The sequence below is a fragment of the Malaya genurostris genome, chromosome 1, assembly GCF_030247185.1.
Source record: "Malaya genurostris strain Urasoe2022 chromosome 1, Malgen_1.1, whole genome shotgun sequence".
NCBI classification, from domain to species: Eukaryota; Metazoa; Arthropoda; class Insecta; order Diptera; family Culicidae; genus Malaya; species Malaya genurostris.
The window spans coordinates 153852967-153865212 of record NC_080570.1 but is presented as its reverse complement, the minus strand read 5'-3'; the positions used below and the strand labels follow the sequence as shown (position 1 = coordinate 153865212).

Genomic DNA, 12246 nt, shown 5'->3' with positions numbered 1-12246 from the left:
TTATGTTTGCTCAACTTCACTTACAGACAAAATTCACATGTATCGTAAAATGAAAATGTATGAAATTACGATTATGTTGTTTGGAAATTTCCTCTACTCACCAACTTTTTCGATATCGACTTTTAACATTCACTCTCGCAGTGCAATTCGGATTCGACAAGAATAGTAAGGTGTAAGTTTACCTTACTCGCATCGTCTCTTCTCACTCGACTCGTCGGACAAGGACAATTGTATCCAATTTTATCACAATTGATTGAAAAGTTAAGTAATCCGTTTAATAACGAGAAAAATGAAATGATGAAATGATTGCTGATACCATAACCCTATTTTATGTCTGGCTCCGAATGCCATCCGTTGATTGTAGGATGAGACGACTTACTGTTGATACAATTTAAATTTTATTGTGAGAAGGATCCTCACAATTTTTGAATGCAGACCGCAGATTTGCATGATAAAGAATTACATTACGATTTGCAGGATAAAGCATTACAGGTCAAGTAAATGTTTCAACAGGTCCGGACTGAGCTTTCTCGCTCAGAACGGCCAGCTGCGTCCTCGTCGATGGGCACGGCCACACTTGACCGAGGAAGGTTGTACGGCGTCGTGTAGGGTTTTATTCTGACCCGTAGCCATTTCTCGCACCATGAAAAAAACGCACGGAAAGTGAAATTAACAACACAGAAAAGCTCCCACCTGACGGACCAATATTTTTCTTCTTCGGGCGAGGGCAACAGAAAAATTGCGTGCCTTCCGACAAATCGATTATTCAACCGGCCTGCCTGGGCCTGGCACTTCGGTATGCCACCGCTTCGCAAAACCCACAAAACAAAGGCTGCGTGCGTGCAGTGGCTCATCACGCGGAGGAGGCATATGTAAGTAATTGCTACAACCACAATCCGCCGATACCTTCGGCAGTAGTTAGCAGCGCTCCGAGTAACCGATGATTGTGCCTTTCGGAATGAATACCTTCTGCTCTGCCTTTAAAAGTCAAAAACCTAACGGCGGCAAAAATGTGCAATGTGTTAGCCTCAAAGATACGCACGCGCAGTGAAATAATAAGTTGTGTAACAAACCAGATTTTTTCGAAAAACTATGCGACAGCAGCCAGCAGAGGACGAACACTAGCATCATGAGCAGACACTTGTCCAAGAGAGATTCCATCCTGAAAAGCCTCTCGACAACAACAACAACAAAAGCAGCCAGACTCAAGACTGGTGTCAAGTTTTCAACTTGACGATTAACGAAATGTAGATACACTATTATACGTCGCACGGGCTAGGTTTCGTCTCTGTGTGCCGTCCCCAGATCTGCCGCACCTGCCCGGTTTTTTTTGGGAACTCCTCCACCTCCTCCACCTTCCCGAGGAACGTGACTAAAAATGTGACATTTGTTACGCTTTTGTTTTGCCACGCAAGTGTTGTTGTATATGCGTGTCGTGTCGTGTCGTAACGCATAGCGAAACCGGATCTGGGCTCAAAGTAGCGGCCTTAGCCCACCATCGTCGTTGTCGTCACTGCGAAGGAATGCGAACAGACATTCGGAGGAATTCGCTCGAAATGCGCAATCCTCGCGCACTCGCCGGGACCTTGAAAAATCGGTGAAATGGGAAATAGACCCCCCCCCCCACCAATTTTCCGATCAGCAATCGGTGTCCGTGGAAAACGTGGCTAGGTTTGTGTTTCCCCTTTCCGTCACTTACCTTTTTGTGGTTCCATATGACGTTGACACTAGGTTTACCCCGCCGCGCAAAGGACTGATCGATGACGTCGTCGTGTACCAGACTGGCTGTGTGAATCATCTCGGAAATCATGGCGATTTGTCGTTGTGCGTGCACTATTTTACTGCTACATTCCACGGTGTCGTCGTCGTTGGCGTTGGCGTCGGCATCGTCATCATCGGGTGCGGGAAACGGCGTTTACATGCAAAGAAACAGATGCGAATGCTAAGTTAGAGGGAAGTTTTACATTAAGAATTTATATTTTTTAATATCTGAGTAGGCAGAGTCCGACAGTTGAAACGTGAGGACCTTGTCAAAAATGTATCATTTCTTATCACAGTAGACAAGGGCAAGCTCACCACACGAAACGCTTGCTAAAAAAACAGAACAAGTTGAGCACTTTTTGTTCGTCACATTTCCCAATAAGAAGTATTTTTCTTTTCAAATGAATAACAGACTCAATTTCGAATAAACATCGATTACTGTCGAAGTCTGTTCAAAATTTTAGATAAACTGGTATCCAAGTCGGGATATTTGAGTATAATAAAATTCTGACGTTATCAAATTTCAATATTTCGAAAATAGAATACCTAAATAGTCGAGATTCCGAAAATACAAAATTTCGAAAATTTATTGAGTTGAGAAATTTGAAAGTTTGGAAACGTGAAAGTTCAAAATTTCGAAAAACCGAAAACCCCAGATATTAAGAATCTAGAAAATTGAAAACATCGAAAATTTGCACTTTTGAAAAATTCAAAAACTTATAAGTTCAAAAGGGCTTGCAAACTTGCAAATTCTAAAATTCCAGAATTTGAGAATTTAAACACACGATATTTCGAAAAAAATAGAATACTCGAAAGGTTAGAAAATATCCAAAAATTGGAAACTACAGAAGAACGAAATTACAAAACCATTAAAGTAAGAAGCTAGGAGAGTAAAAAAATCTAACTTTCGAATACTTGAAACTTAATAAGTAATTAAGTCGTTTTTTTTTAATACCCGGCTTTAACCTAGTTAGGGTCGTTCGCCGGGTACAGTGAGTTCTCTTTTTACGCGGGGATACGTACCGCGTAACTTCGGAAATTCGCGTAAAAAAAACCTCCAAACTGAAGAAAAAAAAAATGTTGATGCCAAATATCTTAGAAATGCATGAAACACAGAAAAAATTTGAGACTTCCAAAATAGAAACTTTTTTTATCCCAAAAAAAACCGCGTAACTTCGGAAATCCTCGTAAAAAACCGCGTAACTTCGGAAACCCGCGTAAAAAGAAACCGCTAGAAAAACCGCGTAAAAAGTGACCCCAGTGTACTTAAAAAATACAAAATTTGGAATATTCCGAAAACGCGATATTTTTAAAATTTCAATGCACACAAAGCCCACAATCTCATGGAAATTCTAAGACTCGAAAATTAAAAAAACAACGATATTTCGAGAATTTGAAGGTAAGAAAACTTCAATATTTGAATATTCGAAAATACGAAGAATCGAAAGTATAAAAATACAAAAGTACGAAAGCACGAGAGTACAAAAGATCGAATATTCACATATCTGAAGCACGAAAAAAAAACTGAAACATTTCTAAAACAAAACGATTTGAAAATTCGAATATAAAATATCCGAAATAGCGAAAACTCATTCGAAAGCTAGAAAACTAAAGCATTCGAAGGTTTGTAATTACGAAAACTTATAATTTTAGAAAAAAAAAATATTGCACTGTTGGAATTTACATATTGATATTTGGAAATTCAAAAAAAAACGAGATATTAAAAATTTGAAACCACGAAAACAAAAAAAATGAGAATCCCTGAGTTTAAAGCTTCGAATATTCGAGAGTGCAGGTACAGAAAATTTTAAAAATTCAATGTTTCGATAAATCCCTAGATTTGAATACACAAGAATTTATTAATTTGAAATTTTTTAAAGTACAAATTTCGAATATTCTAAATATAGAAAATAAAAAATTCCAAAAGTTGAGTTGAGAAATTTTGAAATTCTAAATCATAGCAAAAGTTCAAAATTGAAAACTAAAAAAATTGAAGTCTCGGAACTACGGAAATTTGGAATTTTAGAAATTCGGAAACGTGAAAATCTGAGATCTTGGAAATACTAAAATTCGAAAATTAAGAAGCAGCAGATTTAGAAAACATCTTAATTCGACAATTGAATATTCGTATGTACAAAAACCAAAATTTCGAAAACGCTGAAATCTGCAAATCAGGACTTGAAAGATTTAAAAGTTCGGTATTTTAGATAATTCGGAAGCTTGAACATTCTCAAATTCGAAAATTCAAAACTACGATATTTCGAACATAGGAAAATTCGATGGTTAAAAAACATCTATATTTGAATAGTCGAAAATACAAGAAAAAGGCTAAAGGAAAGTACAGAATCACACAAGCATAATGGTACGGGAGAACAAAAACCTGAATATTTAAATATTTGAAACGTCAAGTACATATACAGAATTTGGAAAATTTCGAAGATGGGACATTCTGAAAATTCAAGTTTACGAAAATTCCATATTTCGAAAACTCAAACATTAGAAAATTCAAAACCAGAAACAATTTTTTTTTTTCAAATATTCTAAAACAAAAAAAAAATGATATCACAAAAAACTGATAAGTTCAAAACTAGGAATATTCGTATATAATAATATAAATACATCATATGAATGTAATATGAATTCGTTAAATTCGTAAATTTGAAAATAATAATTTTCAAACATTCTGAATTAAGAAAATAAAACATTCTGAAAATTTGGTGAGTTGAGGAATGTTAAAAGTCGAAAACCTGTAAATTCCAAATTTCGGAAACCTAAAAATACCGGTAACTCTAAAATTTTAAGTTTAAGAACTACGAGATTCTAGATTTCCGGAATCATACGAGATTTTTAATTTTCAGAATAATGCAAATACGAGGGCTTGCAAATTAAGAAATAAAATTTCGGAAATATATTTTTTCGAAAATTTTAAATTTAGGAAAAGAGAAGATTCGAACAAAAAACAATTTCGAAAATTGAGTATTTTTAAATACGAAAATACGATAGTATAAAAATAGGCAAATAGGTAACTACAAAAGCACGAAATTTGAAAGTACGGATATAAGAAAATATTAACACACGATAATAGCATAGGACATTGACATCCAGAAGTTTCCAGTGCTTTACAAAAGATGACACCACTCGTATATTTCGAGTAATATTGTCATAGCTTAGTTATCTACGGTGGCAGGTCGATTGCCGATTTCAATTTCCCGTTATTCCATTTCGTCAGTGCACGGCTAGTACAAACATTTTACTGACACTAAGAATCTCTTCCCAGTATTGAACTTTACTGTTTGGGTCCATGACAGAATGATGATTTTTAATTACCCACAAGTTCACATACCATATTTCATGACAATCTATCCACTACTGTTTGAATAACAGCTGATCGTGTCAGACGAGTTCTAGTTTTCATCAAGCTATGGAAAAAGACGAGTTTCGTATTCTGATAACCTAAATGCATAAATGCGGTGTAATTGAATGATTTGCGGTACGGATTGGTCCACCATCCTCCGTACTCTCCAGATCTGGCCCTCAGCGATTATTATCTATTTCGAAACCTGAAAAAGTTTCTCCAGAAAAAGAAATTTTCATCGAATGCTGAGGTCATTGCAGAAACGGAAGCCCATTTTGAAGTCATTGCCAAAGCTTTTTTGTTTTTCAAATGGCATCAAAATGTTAGAGGACCCATGGGCCAAGTGTATCGCTCTAGATCAGGTGTTCCTAAAGTGGTCGATATCCTTTTTGCGGTCGATATCCTTTTTGGGATCGATATCCTTTTTGCGGGGGTCGACGTAAACGAAAACTGACTATGGGGGTCGACGAGGTCTAGGAATCGACCCCCTATTGTTTGATATAAGTTGTTATTTGAAATATTTACGTTGAAAAAGTTGTGTTTATTTGACCATCCGCAGAAATTGGCAAGTATTTTACATCAATATTAAAAAAAACAAGAAATTGAATTTTCAAAGGAATTTGTTAATGGGGGTCTGAGGCCTAAGTTAATTTTAGTAAAAGAGGTCCATGACCCAAAATAGTTTGGGAACCACTGCTCTAGATGGAGACTAAACTGAAAAATCGAAAAGTTTTCACGGTAAAAATTCGACTTTTCTTTTTTTAGGCCCGAGACTTTTCATTTCATGTAGTAGATCTCTTTTTTATGTTAATTTGAAGAAAGAAGAATATTTGAGGTAAAACATAATACAGTTATTTGCGATCGTTCTAATTAACAGCACTCCATTTATCGAACTTATGAACATTTCAAGAGTACCTTTTGACTTGTCGAATTCATTTTTTTAGAGTTTTACAGTCAATCTTTCAGAGTTTTACAGACTGTTTTCAGAGTTCTACAGTCAATAAAACCAGAGAATACAATTGGGACAAAACGGACATGATAGTAAATTTTGCGATTATTCTAACTTCCTTCAATCTATTCTTCGGTAAAACATACCTACTACGGAAATATTTCCATGAAATTATTTAGTAAAGTGATCAGTAATGCGATGCTCAAAACTTTTCAAAGTTGGCGATGAAAGAACAGTGCGTGCGCTCAAATATTTTCTGGCCGAATTTGGCTTCATGCCACTACAAGAAGGATGAAAAAGCAAAGTCTTGGCATTACATTCCTTCTGTGAAAAAGGCAGAAGAAAAGATAAAAGCATGGATTACAATGCAAAAAATACTGTCGATTCTGGGGTTGTACAGAACCCAGTCACGTACCCAAAGGGGGGGCCCGAGGGGCCCTGGCCCCTCCCGAAATTAAAATTATAACATAATTACATTAATACAATAACAGTTCCAATGGAAAAGTTTTAAGTGTCTGTTAAAAACACCCCTAAAATGTACACCGAGAGTTAGGTACATAAGTAATCTTTAGTAACAGTATTTTTTTATCTCTGGGCCCCTCCCGAAACGAAATCCTGGGTACGGGTCTGACAGAACCGTATGGCTGGGATTCAGGCCAAGGTTTGCGCATTCGGATATAAAGGTGAAATACATTAAATAAATGATGCCTAAACTGACTTCAATTTTTTTACTCACTATAAATTTGATAATAATACTAAAATGAATTTGGATACGAATTCGAATTTTGAATGGGCGGATTTCAAGCTGTACATCCTTTTTGAAATGGATACCCACCGAATTGAACCTGGATCCTGAACATGAATTCTGAGGCTGGATTCTAGACTTTGATTTAATACCTGGATACAATATTTGAGCTTAGGACCTGGATTCTGGATTTGATTTCCAGACTTTAGTTTTAGATCTGAATTCTTGGCTGGAGCCAGATCTTAGTTTTGAATTCGGGATCGGGACCATGATTTCGGAGCTGGGTCTGGATTCTGACCTAGACCTATACTTTGATTATGGACCTGAAATGTGGACTTGAATTTTAGACCTTTATTTTTTTTTTTTTTTTTTTTTTATTCAATATTATAATACAATTTTAAGGCACACTGCTTAAGCTCTAAGATGCCAAGGGTATTTACTAATCTTAATTACGACTATATTAAAACTAGAATAGTATCATTATGTAATGCCGGTGAATTGGATATTGCATGAGGGTCTCCCATATGGCGTTTGCAAATGTCCATGTTGGCCGCATCCTTCGGTCCGTGTGGGTCCGCGGGAAACACCCCCAGGCTACGAAGGCCCGGCGGGTGGCCCGCATGCTGGTCATCGTCTGGAGCGTAGGACCGTAGGCGGTGATGGTGATGTTACGAAGAGATGAGAAAATAAAAAAGTAAATATTGTGAAAACCGAGGTAAATAGGGGGTATGGAAACAAAATGTCTGAAAACTACAGAGATCTAATTAGTTGCCATCGAGATGGTGAAGAGACATGGAAGGGGGGAACGAAAAGTTAGTGACAAAAAAAGATCTTGTTAGTTCCAATGAAGATGGTGGACAGGGACGGTGATCGAGAGAATCGGGCGGATGTTAGTGTCGAACCTGTAGGTGGAGATTATACTTTCTGAGCGAGGTATAACAGATTACACTTGGATATTAATGTGTTTGAGGTACTGGTATATAAGAAGCATATAAGAGATATCCCGACTAGCCAACACATCTCGGACCGGAACTTCAGGTGGTCTACCTCGGGCCCTTAGGGAGTCCTTTAATAAAGACCTGGCGTCACGATACTCCGTACACGTCCATACGACATGCTCGATGTCCTGATAACCGTCACCACAAGCGCAGAGACCGCTCTCCACGATTCCAATACGCCGGAGATGCGCGTTGAAGGTGTAATGGTTTGACATGAGCCGAGACATTACACGAATGAAGTCACGACTCACGTTCATCCCCCTGAACCAAGGTTTCGTCGATACCCTAGGGATAATGGAATGCAGCCATCGTCCCAGTTCGCCATTGCTCCATGAAGTTTGCCAACTTTCGAGAGTTTTCTGACGAGAGATACTGAAAAATTCATTGAAGCAGATTGGTCTTTCATAAATATCACCTTCTAATGCGCCCACCTTAGCCAATGAGTCTGCCTTTTCATTGCCTGGAATGGAACAATGCGAAGGGACCCAGACTAACGATATTAAAAAAGACCGTTCAGATAAAGTTCTCAAATGTTCCCGTATTTTCCCCAGGAAATATGGGGGATACTTTCCTGGCTTCACTGCGCGGAGAGCTTCTATTGAACTTAGACTGTCCGTGACAATGAAGTAATGGTCTTTGGGCAAGGTTTCAATGATCTCGAGGGTGTACTGAATAGCAGCTAATTCTGCGACGTAGACTGAAGCCGGATCACTGAGTTTGTACGAAGCGGTGATGTTCTGATTGAAGATTCCGAAGCCTGTGGACCTGTTGATGTTTGATCCGTCAGTGTAAAACATCTTTTCACAGTTGACTGTTCTAAATTTATTATAAAAAATATTTGGGGCCACTTGAGGGCGCACGTGATCCGGAATTCCACGAATTTCTTCTCTCATGGATGTGTCGAAAAACACAGTAGAATTAGTAGTATCCAAGAAATGAGCACGGTTGGAAACAAACGAAGAAGGATTAATATTCTGAGCCATGTAATCAAAATACAAGGACATAAAACGGGTCTGAGAATTGAGTTCGACAAGCCTTTCGAAGTTTTCAATCACCATCGGATTCAAGATATCGCATCGGATTAGCAATCGATATGAGAGATCCCAGAATCGGTTTTTCAACGGTAAGACGCCCGCGAGCACTTCGAGACTCATCGTATGAGTCGACTGCATGCAACCTAAGGCAATACGCAAACAACGATACTGAATTCTTTCCAGTTTAATGAAATGGGTGTTCGCGGCGGATCGGAAGCAGAAGCATCCATATTCCATTACGGACAATATCGTTGTTTGGTACAGCCTGATCAGGTCTCCTGGGTTTGCACCCCACCAAGTTCCGGTTATTGTGCGAAGAAAATTGATTCTCTGCTGGCATTTTTGTTTCAGATATCTAATGTGACATCCCCAGGTGCCTTTGGAGTCGAACCAGACCCCGAGATATTTAAATGTGAAGGCCTGAGCTATGGTTTCACCCCCTAGTTGAAGCTGTAATTGTGCTGGTTCTCGCTTTCTTGAAAATACGACCAGCTCAGTTTTCTCCGTAGAGAACTCGATACCCATTTGAAGAGCCCATGTCGACAAGTTGTCGAGGGTATCTTGTAATGGTCCTTGGAGATCGGTAGCTTTGGGTCCTATAATGGACACAACGCTGTCGTCGGCAAGTTGTCTTAGCGTGCAAGATGTGTTGATACATTCATCAATGTTGTTTACGTAAAAGTTGTATAAAAGGGGGCTTAAGCATGAGCCCTGAGGAAGACCCATGTAACTGAATCGTATTGTCGACAAATCACCATGTGCAAAATACATGTGTTTCTCGGACAATAGATTATGTAAAAAGGTGTTCAAAACCGGCGAAAGACCATGCTGGTGCAGCTTCTTAGATAGGATATTTATAGAAACTGAATCAAAAGCCCCCTTGATATCTAGAAATACTGATGCCATTTGTTCTTTACGAGCAAATGCCATTTGAATTTCGGTTGAGAGCAACGCAAGACAATCGTTCGTTCCTTTACCCCTGCGGAAGCCGAATTGTGTATCTGAAAGTAAACCATTAGTCTCGACCCAATTGTCTAGACGGAAGAGAATCATTTTTTCGAACAACTTCCGGATACAGGAAAGCATAGCAATCGGCCGATACGAATTGTGATCGGAGGCTGGTTTCCCAGGTTTTTGAATGGCGATAACTCTCACTTGTCTCCAGTCGTGTGGAACAATATTACCCTCGAGGAGCTTGTTAAACAAATTCAGCAAGCGCCTTTTGGCAGAGTCAGGAAGATTTTTCAACAAGTTGAATTTAATTCTGTCTAGCCCCGGGGCCTTATTGTTACACGACAAGAGCGCAAGTGAGAACTCTACCATCGAAAACGGTGTTTCGTTTGTATTCGAAGTCGCGGCGCGGGATATCTTCTGTTCCGGAACAGAATCAGGACATACTTTTTTAGCGAAATCGAATATCCAGCGGTTAGAATATTCCTCGCTTTCGTTCGTTGTGTTTTGGTTGCGCATTCGTCGGGCTGTGTTCCAAAGAGTGCTCATCGATGTTTCTTTTGTTAATCCGTCAACAAACCGTCGCCAGTAACCTAGTTTCTTTGCTTTAACTAAGTTCTTCATTTGCTTATCTAGCGCTGCGTAATTTCTATAATTATCAGGTGTTCCATATTTTCTGAACTTTTTGAATGCTAAAGATCTTTCCGCATTCAGTGATGAGCACTCTTTGTCCCACCACGGGTTGGGAGGACGAATGTTAGTATTCGCGCCGGGTATACGTTTCGTCTGAGCTTGAATCGCAGTGTCGAGAATCAAGCCAGCCATAAACGTATACTCTTCCTCCGGAGGAAGTTCTTGTGTTGTTTCTAGTTTCTCAGATATCGATATTGCGTAGCATTTCCAATCAATATTTCGTGTGAGGTCATACAAAACATTGATTGTTTCCGATGGTCTTAATCCGCTGGCGATTGAAATTACGATAGGCAGATGATCGCTACCGTGGGGATCAGGGATTACCTTCCACGTGCAATCCAACCGTAGCGATGTCGAGCAGAGGGATAAGTCCAGCGCACTTGGTCTTGCTGGTGGTGCGGGAATTCGTGTCATTTCTCCCGTATTCAAGATTGTCATATTGAAGTTGTCGCAAATATCATGGATCATAGCTGATCTGTTATCATCATGAAGACAACCCCATCCCGCACCGTGAGAGTTAAAGTCTCCTAAAACTAACGTCGGTGCGGGAAGAAGTTGCATGATACTGCTGAGCCAGTGGTACCCAACTGAGGCTCTAGGGGGAATATAGATGGAAGCAATACAAAGGTCCTTGCCTTTAATTGTGACATGACATGCGACAACTTCAATACCTGATATCGAGGGGAGGTTAATTCGAAAGAAGGAATAGCACTTTTTGATCCCCAAAAGTACTCCTCCGTAGGGATTATCTCGATCCAGGCGAATAATGTTAAAATCGTGGAAGTTTAGTGATACATCAGAAGTTAACCAAGTTTCGCACAATGCAAATGCGTCACATTTCAGATTATTTACTAAGTATTTAAAAGGATCTATTTTCGGGATGATACTTCTACAGTTCCACTGTAAAACAGTGATCGAATCCTTGACCTCGTTCGAAAAATTAGCCATCGAAGGAAACGATTGCTGAGAGGAGGGGCCATTTTGCAGTCAGCTGCATCAAAAACATTTTAACTTTTGGCAGGAAAGTCATCAAAATACCTTTTAGGGGGTCAGAAATGTTGAAGACGGAAAATATAAAGTCCACAATGTCACTGAATTTTACAAGTCCAGCACTTGATGTGTTTTCTGGTTCCTTGGGGACTTTCGGGGTTTTGGGTGTCCCCGGAAGTGTTGGATATTCTTTCTCCGATATCAAGTCTCCGGAACTAGGAGCTTTTGGCTTCTTCTTTTCGTTTTTTTTACCAACACTTCCTTCTGCTGTTACTTTTGGAGGGCCTTCAAGAGATATCTTCGAACCCTTTCTAGGGAGTTTAGGAGATGATATATTTTTCCTCTTCCTAAAACTACGAGGGACAGTTGAAGATGTACCTTCTTGAGGATCGTCAGAGTCGCAATCGTCCGTAGACAAACAGGTGTAGGGGTTCTGTTCAGGTGGTGTGGCGATTTTCAGCATTTCTGCGAACGAGCGGTTTGATCGTTGCTTGAGAGATCGTTTCAAATGATCTCCACGCAATTTATACGCAGAACATGCTGTGAGGTCATGCGGGGCCGCCCCACAATAAAGACACTTTTCAATGTTTCTGTCGCAAACGCCATCCGCATGACTCTCTCCACACTTCGAGCAGCGGGGCCGATTTCCACAATGGGAAGCTGTGTGTCCTAGTTGTTGACAACTAGTGCAATTCATTACCCGTGGTACGAAAAGTCGTACAGGTAGACGAACCCTGGCCAGGAGAACGAATTTCGGCAAAGCCGAGCCG

At 39.5% G+C, this 12246-nt stretch overlaps 1 protein-coding gene across 4 annotated transcripts in view; it reads right to left on the bottom strand.

Moving 5' to 3' along the window:
* The window catches only part of LOC131426253 (all trans-polyprenyl-diphosphate synthase PDSS1), a 228721-nt gene that overhangs the window by 60630 nt on the left and 155845 nt on the right, over positions 1-12246 (bottom strand). For 3 of the 4 annotated variants that reach the window (XM_058588843.1, XM_058588845.1, XM_058588846.1), the window contains exon 5: positions 1700-1844. In XM_058588843.1, coding sequence (XP_058444826.1) covers positions 1700-1844 — 145 coding nt within the window. The remainder of the gene's footprint in view (positions 1-1699; positions 1845-12246) is intronic. The other variant, XM_058588844.1, reaches the window with a different exon arrangement.